Source organism: Lactuca saligna, chromosome 1 (assembly GCF_052625555.1).
Source record: "Lactuca saligna cultivar CGN05327 chromosome 1, ASM5262555v1, whole genome shotgun sequence".
Taxonomy (NCBI): Eukaryota; Viridiplantae; Streptophyta; class Magnoliopsida; order Asterales; family Asteraceae; genus Lactuca; species Lactuca saligna.
The window spans coordinates 155,716,826-155,733,304 of record NC_136417.1 but is presented as its reverse complement, the minus strand read 5'-3'; the positions used below and the strand labels follow the sequence as shown (position 1 = coordinate 155,733,304).

The 16,479-nt window shown below is 32.5% G+C and overlaps 1 protein-coding gene and 1 pseudogene across 2 annotated transcripts; one reads left to right on the top strand and one right to left on the bottom strand.

The window, feature by feature from the left end:
• Positions 1-2,084: 2,084 nt before the first annotated feature.
• Positions 2,085-8,455, bottom strand: LOC145045638 (uncharacterized). 2 transcript variants are annotated; one of them, XM_078993969.1, is made up of 5 exons: positions 7,413-8,455; positions 5,397-6,356; positions 3,842-4,618; positions 3,659-3,736; positions 2,085-2,268 (listed from the first exon to the last, which is right to left on the bottom strand). In XM_078993969.1, the coding sequence occupies exons 1-5, from the start codon at positions 8,340-8,342 to the stop codon at positions 2,236-2,238; spliced, it is 2,778 nt and encodes a 925-aa protein (XP_078850095.1). In that variant the 5' UTR covers positions 8,343-8,455; the 3' UTR covers positions 2,085-2,235. The 2 variants fall into 2 exon arrangements, with proteins under 2 accessions (XP_078850095.1, XP_078850092.1); XM_078993966.1 differs by having other exon boundaries at positions 3,659-4,618.
• Positions 8,456-14,101: 5,646 nt separating this feature from the next.
• On the top strand, positions 14,102-14,755 carry LOC145012823 (secreted RxLR effector protein 161 pseudogene; annotated as a pseudogene).
• Positions 14,756-16,479: the final 1,724 nt, after the last annotated feature.

Below are 16,479 nucleotides of genomic sequence, written 5' to 3'. Positions count from 1 at the left end.
GTGGTTCTCTCCGACTAGGATAAACCTGTTCATCATCTTCACCGATCTGACTTGATCGGTGGAGCTTGTTTCTAAGCTTCGGCCCTGGAGCAACTCTAATGATCTTTTGTAGTTCTTGCTAGGTACCAATTCAGGAATACACATATGGCATCCGATCCGGATCCAAGACTCAAAACCCGAAGATCCGATGAGATGTCACAACATTAACCATTACCAATAACAATATGGGTTGGTCCACTATTATTGACATAAGTTGAGATTTCACCTATCGTATTTGTCATGTGATTCATGGCGCTTGTTTCTAAATACCAATTGGGGTCCGAATTCAGTCTCATCGTGTGCATGGCTTGTTTGATATTAGTTGAAGTGTACGAAGATTCAGAGGCAGCATAAACATGTATTGGAGATGGTCCTAAAATATCGACTGTTGGTGGGCGAAATTGACAATAAGGAGGAGCTATGGGGTATGGAACTTGCAGAGAGTTCCAAGTGGTTCCATTCAAGGTTATCCATGGAGGCTTCTACTGTTGAGTATATAATCCACGTCCACGACCACGTCCCCATCCCTTTCTGCACCTGCCCCCTGCCACGATAGAAACCTTCTGAGGCGCCTTTGACCAAAGACTGAGGTTGTTGAGTGCCAGATTGGGGCAGATGTCACAAAATTAGCTGATGGCGGTGTGGCAGTAGTGACCAATTAAACAGTAAGGGAGACGTTGGTGGGTGTTTGTAGAGATTTTCTGGTTTCTTCAAGGCACAATTGTGAACGGGTAGAATAAAAGTCGGAAAGCGATGTTGATTCTTGAAGGAGTGTAGCAATGCTATTAGCACCAAAAATTGATTATTAACTGAAGCATCCATATTGGTGAGTTTGGATTGATATGTTCTTGATTTCTTGACAGTAGACAACTATATTGGCAAAATTTTCAAGCTTTGTGTTGGTGAATTTTTGTTGAAGGTATAAAGCTCTGGCTGGTTTACTATCAATAAAAATATGTTTTATTACTTTCCAGGCATCAACGGCTGTTGTTCCAGGAGTGAGAATAGTGATGAATAGATGCTTAGAGATTGTCCCATATATCCATTGCAGAACAGTTGCATCTAGACGTGGCCACTATTCCTTAGACTTGGCAGTAGAATCTTTGTCGCTGGCAGAGGAAGGATCGACTATAGCAGGTGGTAGAATATGATAGAGCACTTGGAAAGCATGATAATGGATTTTGAATAGTTCAACGTAAGATGTATATTTATTGTTTTCAATTTCAAGAGTAACAGGAATGTAGTTTCTGATATTGGTTACCGTAACAACATGATGTAGAGGAGTTGCCATTGCAATAGACAAAATCCGATGAAGAAGAAGAAATGAGAGGGACAAGATGATGATCTGCAACCAGGGTTGAAGAAGTCGGCTGCAGAGTTGAGAGAGAAGATGATACCACCAAAAATGATTTCCATTTCATTCACGTGAATATAAATAGTTGACAATATTAACACTTGACTACCTCTAATATCCAAATATTACAAGATATCACAATATAATCGGCTAGTCTAATAAATATCAATATGCAGAATTAAGAACAATTAATTGAAAATAATATTGGTCAACTATAACGGCAAATCTACTTTATTCCTAAACTACTCATTAATTCCACATATGTGAATATAAATAGTTGACAATATTAACACTTGACTACCTCTAATATCCAAATATTACAAGATATCACAATATAATCGGCTAGTCTAATAAATATCAATATGCAGAATTAAGAACAATTAATTGAAAATAATATTGGTCAACTATAACGGCAAATCTACTTTATTCCTAAACTACTCATTAATTCCACATATATTAACTATCGGACTTGAAACCTCAACCTCAAGAAATGATGACAACACCGGATACCGCTGGACTAGAAATCATTTGGTAACTATAAAGATATTGATACTAACTATAAGCTTTATGTTTAGGGGAAGGGTTACAATTAATTACATAATTAAATCCTATTTGTAGTGGGTAAATGCATCACCAATAATAAACAAACCACTATAGATAATATATAAATATCACGTCATCGGTTTCGATATTTCAACCAAACAAACTTACTATATAGAATAATAATATAGGAAAATGTTTGTAACACAATTCAATTAATTATCCAAGTTTTACTTGATACTCTTCGCCATTATACATATAACAACACACCCTGCCAACCAGGCAACCACAATAACAGGTTCTCAAGTTTTCCTCTTTTTACACTTCTTAAGTTCCTGAAATAACAACAAGAAATGTACGATGATTCTTTAAAAGAATTAGTTTTACCATTCAAAAGCGCTTAACGGTACAGCTTGTTGCCCGTTTGTCATCTCACTTATTGTACGATGACAATTAAAATATATCTGAATCATCTTTAATTTAAAAAAATAATAATAATAACAAGAACAAAATATTACAGCCCTTTATTTGTTAAATTTGTTTTTTAATTTTTCTTAATTTTAACACCTTGATACCCAATTTCATTTTTCTTCTTTTCGCATATAGACATATTGGCTGGAGGCAAATTAAAGCAAACTTCCTTGTTTGGTCTTGGAAAGAATGGGATCGACACAAAAAATTATTTACAACTAGTTTATAATCAGTATGAACCATGGTTATTAAATTAATTAAAATTTAATAATAAAAATTTAAAATTATTAATCAATTATTTTAAATAAATTGTTAATTAGGAAGTTATTTTAGTTATATAAAATTATAATCATTGATTTAAATAAATATGTGAAATTATATCATTTTATAATTTATATTAATTTTAATTTAATGTTATTAATTTAATTTTCTTAGAGGTAGAAATTTAAAATTTGAAATTTAAAATAAAAAATTCATAGGTTGATAAGTGATATGTATTAATTAGGAGATATAATAGAGTGCCACATGACAAAATATATATATATATATATATATATATATATATATATATATTAATTAAAATGTCTAATGGGATGATACATGTCACAAGGAAAATAAAACTATTCTTTTATTAGAATAGAAAGATTTGACTGATTGAATACAACCTTTATCGTTATTTTTTTACAACCACCATCACCACAATTTTAAGTTTTCTAGTTGTAATTATGATATGATATAACTATTGTTAGTTGTATCTCTCATTTTTAATTCCTAGGTACGATAACATATATAGCCTAGAATGAATTCGTTGTTTTAGAAAACATGTACACTCGCTTATTAGTAAGAAGTATAAGAAAATAGCAATAGAAAATGGAATGATTCTTAAATTAAATAATGGTCTTATTTTAGAGTTCTCCGATAGATATTAGTAATTATATGAGCTGTTTACAATGATTTATATTTCTATGTTAACCATCTAATGACTATGTAAATAATTCAGAATACAATAAGATTATAAAATAATAAATTAATAAAAATGTCAAAAATGATTTTTTTTTTTTGAAATATAATTCCAATTTTGAAAGACAATAAAAACTAGGATAAGTTTTTAAATCCAATTAGAAAAGAACAACATTTTTTAAACTTACTACAAGAACAAATAGAGTGATTCATTTTACTGTATAATCCATGCTAATTTTCATTTGTGTGTTTGAAAACAGAATTTTTTTGAAGCAATTAAACAGAAGGACTTACTTGAAAATCCATTGCATCCTCAATCCTTTCTATGACTGTTTCCATTGTAGGGCGTTCCTCCGATTTGTGACTTATGCACTGAAATGCAAGTTCATTAAACGTATAAAAGCAACGACTATCAATTTCATCTCTTATAAACGGATCAATTAATTTTTCGAGCCCATTGTTATAGTAGCGTCTCACCAAACTTATTAGATATTGTGGTTTACCATCCCCAAAGCTCTTTCTGTAAAAAGCCAACATCCCACTCAACAATTCAAACATCACCACGCCAAATGAGTACACATCCGACTCTTTACGGAGGATGCCACTCTCATGATAAATGGGATCCATGTAGAAGTTGGTGCCTGCAGCATTTGTATAGATATGACTACGTTGTTGATTTCTCATGCTTTCTTTCGACAAACCAAAATCACAAATTTTGGCTTCCATATTTTTATCTAACAATATGTTTCCACTCTTGATATCTCTGTGTATTACTCTGTTGTCCTCACCTAACCCAGAGTGAAGGTAGTTGAGCCCTCTTGCTGCCCCTAAGCAGATCTTGAGGCGTTGTACCCATGTTAGGCAATGCCTTTTATTCGAGTCTTGGAGATGATAATCAAGGCTTCGATTGTTGGCGTACTCGTAAACTATGATCATCTCATTGGCTTCATCACAATAACCGATGAAAGGGATGATATTTTGATGATGGAACTTGGAAATCAAGTTAAGTTCGGTAAGGAACTCATTCTTTCCTTGATGACCTTGCGGATCAAGGCGTTTGATGGCAACTGTGCAGTTTTCCCAATGCTCAGAAAGTTGTCCTCTATAAACCACACCAAATCCACCATCTCCGATCCGAGTTTCAGAGCTGAAGCATGCGGTTGCTAAAGTGATCTCCTTTAGTGGAATTAGATATCTTTCTAGCTTTTGAGATTGTTGGTTGGGTTGGGTAATTGTAGAAACTGCTCCGTGGTTCTGTGAAAATAAATAGACCTGAATTTGCTTAGAGATGGTGTGCCATTATAAGTTTCCCTACGTGAAATATATACACCAACAAAGCCTTTCAAAACGTAAATCCTATTATGTCACATGCTTCATTCTTTCTATAAAATCTGGTCATTATGTAACCTTGTTTATATGTAGATATAAATATCTACCAAACAACTCAAACCGAATTGTTACTTAGACTAGGCAAAAAAAGTTAATCTATGTTTCTTAGAGCATCCATAATGCATAGTATAATAAAATGGTTGAGTGGGTTGAAATTCCCAATTGACATTAAATGTATTGAACTATTATTTTGCCTAATCTAAATTAATGTATGCCCAATTGACATTGAATGGTTACAGACTTTAGACTAGGCAAAGAAAATTAATGTATGCCCAATTTTATGCCAAATTGACATAAAATGATTAACAAGTTAATGATTTTTTTTTTAAAATATGTTACGTTGAACTTTTGTAATGTTCATTGTTTTATTAGAAAAAAAAAACAGTAAAGTTGTTTGAAAAGTGGAATAATAACGTGGGAATACATCAAGTTCTATAGCGTTCAATCCTAAACTCTATTAAGCTCAATGCATTATGAATGGTCATAGTTTGTATGACCTTGCATTCTGAAAGGCTAATGTTCTTTATAGGCCGCATTTGACAAAATTAAAACAAATTTATAATGTGGTATGACACAAAATGTTTTTTCCTTGATCACATATAAAACTGGTTTTCCTTAAGAAAATTGAATGAAAAAAACTTACTTGAATATCTAGTGCTTCTTCAATGCTCTTGATGATCGTGTTCATTGTGGGGCGGTCCTTTAGGTTCAAACTAATGCATCGATGTGCAATTTCTTTAATCACATGAAAAGAATGAGTATTAATTTCACCTCTTATTTGAGGATCAATTAAGTTATCATGTCCTTCATTATAGTAGCGTCTGACCAAATTTAGGAGTGTTTGTGGCTCATCATCACCAATCCTCCTTTTACTATAAGCCAACATCCCACACAACACTTCAAAAAGTACAACCCCAAATGAGTAAACGTCTAATTCTGTCTTAACGATGCCACTTTCACTGTAAATGGGATCCAAGTAAACTGAATTTGTGTTAACCGCAGCAAGTTCAGTGACTTGTTTTTGATTTCGTTCGACTGATATTGACCATTCAAAACCACAAATTTTTGCTTCCATGTTGCCATCTAACAATATGTGTGCGCTATTGAAGTCTCTATGTATCACTCTGTTGTACTCCCCAAGACCTGAATGAAGATACTTGAGTCCTCTAGCTGCTCCTCTGCAAATCTTAAGGCGTTGTTCCCATGTTATGAAACGACTCCTTCGGTAGAGATAAAGATGATGAGCAAGGGTATTGTTTTCAGCGTATTCAGAAACTATAATCATCTCATTCCCTTCATTACAATAGCCTATGAAAGGGATGATGTTTTCATGATTGAAGTTGGACATCATCTCAATCTCATTATGGAATTTATGTGCTGCTTGGTAACGATTGGGATTAAAGCGCTTAAAGGCCGCTGTGAGATTTTTCCATCGTTCAGAGAGTATTCCTTTGTAGACCCAACCATTCCCATCATCTCCGATTCGAGTTTCTTTACTTAGTTCATTAGTGGCCAAATTGATCGCCTTCAGTGGAATTAGAAAACGTTCCAACTTTTGATATGGGTAGCTTTGAACGATAGTGGTTGAAGTAGCTCCATGGTTCTGTGAAAATAAACATAAACAACTTTGCTCAAGAACCTATTTATTTTGCCATGGTTTAAAGCATCACAGATTCACAATGCATAGTTAAATGGAGTGGTCTGAGTTAGAGGTCTACAAACACGGATTTTAAACCAGTTCCAGTTAAAATAACTGGTTTATAAAAAAACCGATTATTGAAAAACTGGTTTCGGTTATAATCGGTTTGGTTTTTTCAGTTTCTTTGGAAATAAAATTTTGTTAAAAAATCGGTTATGTTATATATATATATATATATATATACTCCTTAATAAATGAAGGTTTTTTTGCCACATGTCAATCTCTCATGAGTTTTGATATTTGTCATTTTGTGGTATTTTTTAATAAATGTTTTTTCCATTTGTCATTTTCTCATTTTTTTTTATCTTTCTTAATTAACACATCATATTTACATCTTAATTAATAATTACTTTAATTGAAAATAACAATTAAATTACAATATTACAACTCATATATTATTTAATATGTTTCCTTTTAAATTCAAGTTTTAAATTTTAAATTTCAAATTTAAATAAATTTTTATTTAAACCTTCATATTTAATTTTTTTTATTTTATCCAACCCGTATAACATACGGGTCTCACAACTAGTATATATATATATATATATATATATATATATATATATATATATATATATATATATATATATATATATATATATATATTGTAGATGCCCAAAAACAAATATTATAACAATTTTTTTTTTTGAAACCGCAAATATTATAACAAATGAGCTATTATTTTTTGGTGTTTCTGTTGAGCTGCTGCATTAAATTATGGGTTTTATACTTAAAAAGAATGACAGCCAGCTAACATGACAAAACATGACCCTCGTTCAAAATGCATCCATAAAATAAATAAAAAAAATGAAAAGAAAAAACTAAAATTATAAACCAATTTATCATGTTGTATTTATTGTCCACGGTAGTTATCATGCTTGCGTATAAACTAAATTTCCTTTAAACTATTCAAATGAAACAAAAAATAAATAAAAAATAAATAAAAAAAATAAAACTTACTTGAATATCTAATGCTTCCTCAAGTTTCTTGATTATCACATCCATCGTAGGGCGATCCTCCACTATGAAACTGATACACTTATATGCTACTTCTTTAAACATCTGAAAAGATTGACTATTGATCTGATTTATTATACACGGATCAGTTAACTTCTCCACCCCATCATCATAGTAGCGTCGAACAAGATTAAGCAGAGTTTGTGGCTTATGATCATCGATGCTCCTTGTAGAATCAGCCAACATCCCACTCAACATTTCAAACAACACGACCCCAAATGAATAAACATCCGATTCGATCTTGGCTACACCACTTCCATGGTTAATAGGATCCATGTAATACCGGGTACCCGAAGCCTTTGCATTGTTTCGAGTATTTCGCTGTTTTATGTTGCTAAACTGTGACAAACCAAAACCACAAATTTTTGCTTCCAAATTGTCATCTAGTAATATATTTGAGCTCTTAACAGCTCTGTGAATTACTGGGATGCCTTCACCTATACCCGAGTGAAGATACCCAAGTCCTCTTGCTGCCCCTATGCAAATCTTGAGGCGTTGTGCCCATGTTATGCAACGCCTGTTAATCTCGTCTTTAAGACAATGATCAAGGCTACCACTGACAACATGTTCATAAACAATAATGATCTCACTGCTTTCATCACAGTAACCAACGAAAGGGATGATACTTTGATGGTGAAACATAGAAATCATTTGGAGCTCGTTATGGAACTCTTGTTCTCCTTGTTTACTACCCTTTTTAATTCGTTTGATTGCAACAATGCGGTTTTCCCAACGTTCTGAGAGATGACCTTTGTAGATCACACTGAGTCTACCGTTTCCGATCTGAGTTTCATGACTGAAATCTGCCGTTGCCAACTTGATCTCCTTGAGTGGAATTAAAAAACTTTGTAGGTTAACCCCTGAAGAAGACATTGTTTTCTGATATTGGTGATTTGATATGGTAATGGCTATGTGCAATAAACGGATCTGAGTTTGGTTATAGAGATTAGATCCCCCTTAGGTTTTTCTAGAATATCATAAAGTTGTTGACTTGAACCAAGTGACTTAAAAACTAAATCCAACTGCTTCACATGTTATCATTTATGTTTCTAAAAAAATAATATAAAACTGTCGACTGGAACCTATATATAATAGTTATAAAGTGAGAATATTTTATAAGAAATTAAAATTTAGGGGTAATTAACAAAGATTATTTATAGTATTTTGAAAAAAGAATGATTTGTTTTTTGAAAAAAATGTATATGTTGAAATGGTTCTGTTTTTGAAAGACAAAGCACACAAGTATGTGTACTTTTTATTCAAATTTGGAAAAGCACATTTGTTCTTTATTCAATAATCATGGACTTTTGAAATTCCTTTATATCATTATTCCAATTCATATTATTGGTTAATTGCTCATTATTTATAACAATTTGCTACTCTAAATGAACATATACTGATGAATTTTATGGAATTTGTGACCAAATGATTTTTTTCAGGTTAACTTGTGCATATGTTTAGGGTTTTTTTATTATTTGAATAAAATCGAATTGTCAAATTTGACAATTTAGATGAGATTATTTGGTTTCTTTGGATTGGTTTTTTTAGCAAAACCGAATTAATATTTTGGATTTTGAATTGGTTTTAGTTGATAATGTTAGAAAATCATGGGACCATTCTATAAATGAACATATATATTGTTATCATTTAAATCCAAATATTATGGCAAGTGTATAAGATTGTTGATGGACCGATATTCACTTACCATTTGTGGCTTGAGTTCCCGGTTTAACTCAAGATCCTCAAGATCCCTTCAATCTCTCACATTAGGGTTTATCTCCATCTATAAATATATGTGATGAGGAGGAAATCAAAGGAGATGAAATTAATTCACAAATTCGTTTTTCTTATATGCAAAAGGTTCTTAGAGTTGTCTTGATATCAACTGGAAAACCAAGCTTGTTCTTCAGATCCAAAAGCTTCAATGGAAGCAGGTACCCAATCTCCTTCACCTATTTTCTTTTATCCAGATTGGAGTTTAAGATCTGGTCTTGAAAGCTTCCGCATATATAGAATAAGTGAATAATCACTAACAATTGGTATCAGAGCTTTCTCGAATTTGGTACTAGAAATTTTATGTTGGTTTAAGATCTATAACATTATATTTATATGCACTAAATTTCATTAATATATAATCAAACTTTGGTTCATGTTTTGGTTGAATTTACTATTTAGCGAAATTCATGGTTCATAATATTGTCCTGCGTGCAAAACTAATATTGTTTAGGTAATTGGTTAAGATTTGTCTGTGAGATTATTTTTTTGTGTATGATATTCGATCTTATTAAAATAACGGCAACATTTATTCTCTTTTAAGTTATTATACATAGAATACCTTCATTGATAAATCAACTTTATTTGTTTATTTTATTTTGGTATCGTTGTAAAAGAAAAATAAATAAATAAAATACTTCTATGTTATTAGCATTTTATTTGTTTAAGGCTTTATTGTGTAAATTAAAACTGCATGGTTATTTTAAAGTACTCAATTTAATAGCAGTTTATTATTGTCATGTTCAAGTTAATAAATCTGTAATTTATTTTTTTTTACCCGGTCATTTTTTTTTATGGTTCGTCAATAAATTCAGTTGTGACATTATTTATTTTCTTAGAAAATTAATTTTCTAAGAATCTAAACATTACGGTTTATGTGTTTATTATTGCGGATATTAATCGACTCAAAGGTAGGTTGATATTTTGCCAAAAAAAAAACGAATATGATAATGAATATGCGACAATTATTTTTTGGTTACATGTCGTTAACAAGTCAATCCAAAGAGGGGCTTGTTAAACGGCATGAATTATTGTCAAATATTATTATTAAATTTTATGGTTTATGTGTTTGTCAATGCGGATATTAATCGACCCAAAGGTAGATTAATATTTGGTCGGATAAACATACATATATATAGTGGTAAATATATGATTATTTTTGGGTTTCATGTAATTAATTAGTCAATCCAAAGAGGGGCTTATTGATTAACATGTTTTATTGTCAATATTTTTACTACTTAAACAAGATATCTCTTAAAAGTTAATATTGTTGTTCAAAGACTTGATATTAATGTTGTGTTGATACCTTGTGATGTCATAATTTGATTTTATTGATTATAATTATGGTTTAATGAGCATAAAAACTAATTAATATTTTGTTCTAAAAGACAACAAATGCTAATTGTGGTATAATATCTTCCAACTTGAATCACATTCCAGTTCTCAATGGGACTAACTTCAAGGAATGGAAAGAGAACATTATGTTAGTTCTCGGCTGCATGGATCTTGACCTTGCACTTCGGATTGAGCAACCCATCCTTACTGCCACAAGTTCAGTGGAGAATAAAAGGGATGCTGAAAAATGGGATCGCTCAAATCGCATGAGTCTAATGATCATTAAGCGCGGCGTTCCAGAAGCCTTTAGAGGTGCAAACGAGTAGTCTATTAATGCTAAAGATTTTCTTGCTGAAATTGAACAACGTTTTGCAAAAAATGATAAGGCTGAAACAAGTACTTTTTTGCAAAAGTTGATTTCAATGAAGTATAAAGGCAAAGGAAACATAAGGGAGCATATCATGGAGATGTCTCATCTTGCTTCAAAACTTAAGGCATTGAAACTAGAAATTTCTGATGATTTTCTAGTTCATTTGGTATTGCTTTCTCTTCCTGCAGAATTTAACCAGTTCAAGGTCAGTTACAACTGCCAAAGGGACAAATGGACTCTTAATGAGCTCATTTCCTTTTGTGTGCAAGAAGAAGAAAGGATGAAGCAGGAAACAACTGAAAGTGCTCATTTTGCTAGTACTTCTAAAGGTAAGGGCAAAAGAAATAGAAAAGAAGCTGCTAATAAGGGACCAATGCAAAAGAAACAACATTTAGGCAATGATCAAAAGAAAAAGGAATCGGGACCTCCTAAATGCTTCTTTTGTCAAGAGCCTGGTCACTTGAAGCCGGATTGTCCAAAATACCACGCTTGGCGAGTTAAGAAAGGTATAATCAGTGCTTTGGTCTGTTCTGAGGTTAATTTAGTTTCTGTACCTAGAAATACTTGGTGGATAGATTCTGGTGCTACTACTCACGTAAGTGTTTCTATGCAGGGTTGCTTGAACTAGCGAAAACCAAATGATGTTGAAAGATATATCTATGTGGGTGATGGCAAGCAGGTAGAAGTCAAAGCAGTTGGCACATTTCGTTTATTACTAGATACTGGTTTTTATTTGGATTTTCAAGACACTTGCATTGTACCGTCTTTTAGACGCAATTTGGTTTCTGTTTCTAAATTGGATAAATCTGGTTATTATTGTTCTTTTGGAAATGGTGAATTTAGTTTGTCTTTAAATTCAAATTTTATCAGTACTGGTTCTCTAACGTATTGTGATAAGTTATATATGCTTGATATTGTTACTTCATATAATGAAACCTTGCACGTGGATTCACGTGGTACTAAGCGAAAATTAAATAATGAAAAGTCAGCAACATTGTGGCACAAACGCTTAGGCCATGTCTCAAAAATGAGAATGGATAGGCTTGTGTCAGATGGAGTGTTAAGTAACCTCAACTTCACAGATTTGAAAATTTGTGTTGAATGCATCAAGGGAAAACAGACAAAAACCAAAAGATTAGATGCCACTAGGACTTCAGATGTCTTAGAATTGATACATACAGATATTTGTGGACCATTCCCTTCGGCTTCTTGGAATGGTCAACTATATTTTATATCATTCATAGACGATTACTCACGTTATGGGTATCTATATCTCATTCATGAAAAATCTCAGTCACTGGAAGTGTTTAAATCTTTTAAACTTGAAGTTGAGAACTAACTTAATAAAAAGATTAAATGTGTTAGATCTGACCGTGGTGGTGAGTACTATGGTAGATATGATGGATCAGGTGAACAACGTCCAGGTTCTTTTGCTAAATTCCTAGAGGAATGTGGAATCGTCCCTCAATACACAATGCCAGGTTCGCCTAGCATGAATGGTGTATCTGAAAGACGCAACAGAACTCTTAAGGATATGGTAAGGAGTATGATAAGTCATTCTACTTTACTAGAGTCACTCTGGGGTGAAGCACTTAAGACTGCAGCTTACATTCTTAATAGAGTACCAACTAAAGCAGCTGTTAAAACACCTTATGAGCTTTGGACAGGGAAAAAGCCTTGTTTAACTCATCTTCGTATTTGGGGATGTCCAGCTGAGGCAAGGCCTTATAGGCCGAATGAAAAGAAATTGGACTCCAAAACAGTTAGCAGTTACTTCATTGGCTATTCTGAACGATCCAGGGGTTATAAGTTTTATGATCCTGCAACAAAATCAATTTTTGAAACAGGAACTGCAACGTTTTTTGAGGATGTTGAGTTTGGGGGGAGAAATAAGGTTAGAGACATTGTCTTTGAGGAGGAATCAATCTCGATTCCTACTGTTACTTTTGACGATACACAAATTAATGTGCCTGTCGGAGAAGAAGTAATTCAGGAACCTCAACAAGACAATGTTAGTCACTCTCCTGTTCATAATGAACAACCTCAACGACCTCAACTTAGGAGATCCATTAGAGAAAGGAGAAGTGCAATCCCTTCGGATTTCCATGTATATCTCCAAGAAAATGAAGAACCAGATGGAATGATTGAAAATGATCCAATCAACTTCTCTCAGGCCATGCAAAGTTCAAATTCTCAAAAGTGTATTGATGCCATGAACGATGAGTATAGGTCCATGCAAGACAATAAAGTTTGGGAACTTGTTCCATTACCTAAAGGTACAAAGCCTATTGGTTGCAAATGGATTTTTAAGACCAAAAGGGATTCAAAAGGTAATGTGGAAAGACATAAGGCACGTCTTGTAGCTAAGGGCTATACTCAAAAGGAAGGAATTGATTTTAAAGAGACATTCTCTCCGGTTTCATCAAAAGATTCTTTTAGGTTGATCATGGCATTAGTTGCACATTACAATCTCGAGTTACATCAGATGGATGTTAAGACAGCATTTCTCAATGGTTACATTGATGAAACTATATATATGGTGCAACCAGAAAACTTTGTATCAAAAGACTCAAAGGAAATGGTTTGCAAACTAAATAAATCTATCTATGGACTCAAGCAAGCCTCCCGTCAGTGGTACCACAAGTTTCATCAAATCGTTGTCTCATATGGTTTTGAGGCAAATATAGTAGATGATTGTGTATATCACAAGTTCAGTGGGAGTAAATACATCTTTCTGGTCTTGTATGTTGATGATATATTACTTGCCACCAATGATTTAGGGGTCTTATATGAGACCAAGAAATTTCTTTCAAAGAATTTTGAGATGAAAGATCTTGGGGATGCCTCATTTGTATTAGGAATCCAAATTCAACGAGACAGATCTCGTGGAATTCTAGGATTATCACAAAAGAGCTATATTGAAAAGATCCTTGAAAGATTTGGCATGCAAAACTGCAAACCAGGAGACACCCCTATTTCCAAAGGAGACAAATTCAGTCTCGATCAATGCCTTAAAAATGACTTTGAATTTAAAGAGATGTAGAAGATTCCTTATGCATCGGTTGTTGGGAGTCTTATGTATGCTCAAGTGTGTACACGTCCCGACATATCTTTCATTGTAGGGATGTTGGGAAGATATCTTAGCAACCCAAGTATGGACCATTGGAAAGCATCCAAACAGGTTTTGAGATATCTACAGAGAACAAAAGACTACATGCTCACATATAGGAAATCAGATGTTTTGGAGATCATTGGGTATTCTGATTCTGATTTTGCTGGATGCCAAGATAGTTATCGATCCACATCAGGCTACATTTACTTATTAGCAGGAGGAGCTATTTCATGGAAGAGTGCTAAACAAACTTTAGTAACTTCTTCCACCATGGCGGCAGAATTTGTAGCATGTTTCGAGGCATCAGATCATGCAATATGGCTGCGGAACTTAGTCACGGGGCTGCGTATTATTGGTGTTGAAAAACCACTAAAGTTGTATTGTGACAATAAGTCAGCAGTGTTGTATTCCAACAACAACGGAAGTTCCACAAAGTCAAGGCATATTGACATTAAGTTTCTTATTGTTAAAGAAAGAGTGCAAAATGGAAAAATCGCAATAGAGCACATCGGGACAAACTCCATGATAGCGGATCCGCTCACAAAGGGATTACCTCCCAAGGTCTTTCATGAGCATACTATACACATGGGTGTGATAAATATTGATGATATTTTGTTTTAGTGGGAGTTTTTCAATTTATTTTTGGGTGCTTTATTTTGGTTTAAGAACAATTATGTTTTTTCTGTACAGATTTAAGAATTCGGTAAATTTCATTATTAGTTGCACTTATTTGAAGTTTGATCGCACTTCAAGTTAAAGAGGAACTCGTCGGAAATCAATTTTGATTTTGTGACCACGCATCATGTTTAATCTATGTCGTTAGTCATACTTATATATGTGACCATTGATGGTTTAGTTATGTAAATTGTAACAAAGACCACATTGATCCTATACAATTATGGTTAATGGACAAGATTGTTTAAGGGTACCAATATCATGATAACATACATTAAAGCGCTAATATGGTTATATGTACATTTATATATTCATGGTCCAGTGGGAGATTGTTAGAAAATCATGGGACCATTCTATAAATGAACATATATATTGTTATCATTTAAATCCAAATATTATGGCAAGTGTATAAGATTGTTGATGGACCGATATTCACTTACCATTTGTGGCTTGAGTTCCCGGTTTGACTCAAGATCCTCAAGATCCCTTCAATCTTTCACATTAGGGTTTATCTCCATCTATAAATATATGTGATGAGGAGCAAATCAATGGAGATGAAATTAATTCACAAATTCGTTTTTCTTGTATGCAAAAGGTTCTTAGAGTTGTCTTGATATCAACTGGAAAACCAAGCTTGTTCTTCAGATCCAAAAGCTTCAATGGAAGCAGGTACACAATCTCCTTCACCTATTTTCTTTTATCCAGATTCGAGTTTAAGATCTGGTCTTGAAAGCTTCCGCATATATAGAATAAGTGAATAATCACTAACAGATAATTGAAAACGAATAGTCCAAAAAAACCGAATAATGTTTATTATTTTGTTATTTTTAATATATATCTTTAATTATTTATAAATTTGCTAAATTATTTTTAGTAGATTAAAAGTTTTCATCTTTTATAATATTTTAATATGTATTTCTTATCAAAAGTTTGTCAATAAAATGGTAAACCATAATATATTTTGATTGGTAGTTGTTTATAAATTTTAAATCACAACTAATTAAATAATTTTCTTTGGTTTCGATTATAGAGTAGGTTAGTACTAAAGTTATATATTTATTAAAATGTCTTGATTCTTGAAAACCAAATTGTAAAAACTGATCCAACCGAAATACTATTTGGTTGGATTGGATCAGATTTAAATTTAGATTAGATTATTTGATCCACGTTTTAAAAAACCCAATTCAATTTGGATTCACTTGATCGGATCTGTTCAAACAGATCCACCAAACAAGGATCCCTACATATGTTGATGAACCATGTATCACATTCCTTTAAGAATGTTATTTTTTTTATGTATTATAATTTTAATAGTAGTTTTTTTGTATGCAATTGGTATATTTAACTTCTTAGTTTCTTTAAAATAAATTAGCATGATGTGTATATGTTAAATATTTTGGTAGATTTTTTATCTTTTAAAAGTTATTTAGTATTTTTGCATATTTTTTCAAAAACGAGAGTTTGTGCTGACAGAATTATAAGATCATTTAGATTCTATAAGATAGAAATCAAGATTCAACCAACATAATGAAATGAACACAATGATGTAAATAAGGTCTGGTTTTCAATTAGAGAGTAAAAGACATACAATTATAATGATGTTAGACGTCTCTCAAAAGATATTCTCTATTACTAACAAGATATCCTTATAAATGAGACATCCTCTAACTAATAAAGTTAGGACACCTAATGTGACATTTCTAATTTTAAGGTTAATTAAAAACTTTTTCTTCATACTTATTTAA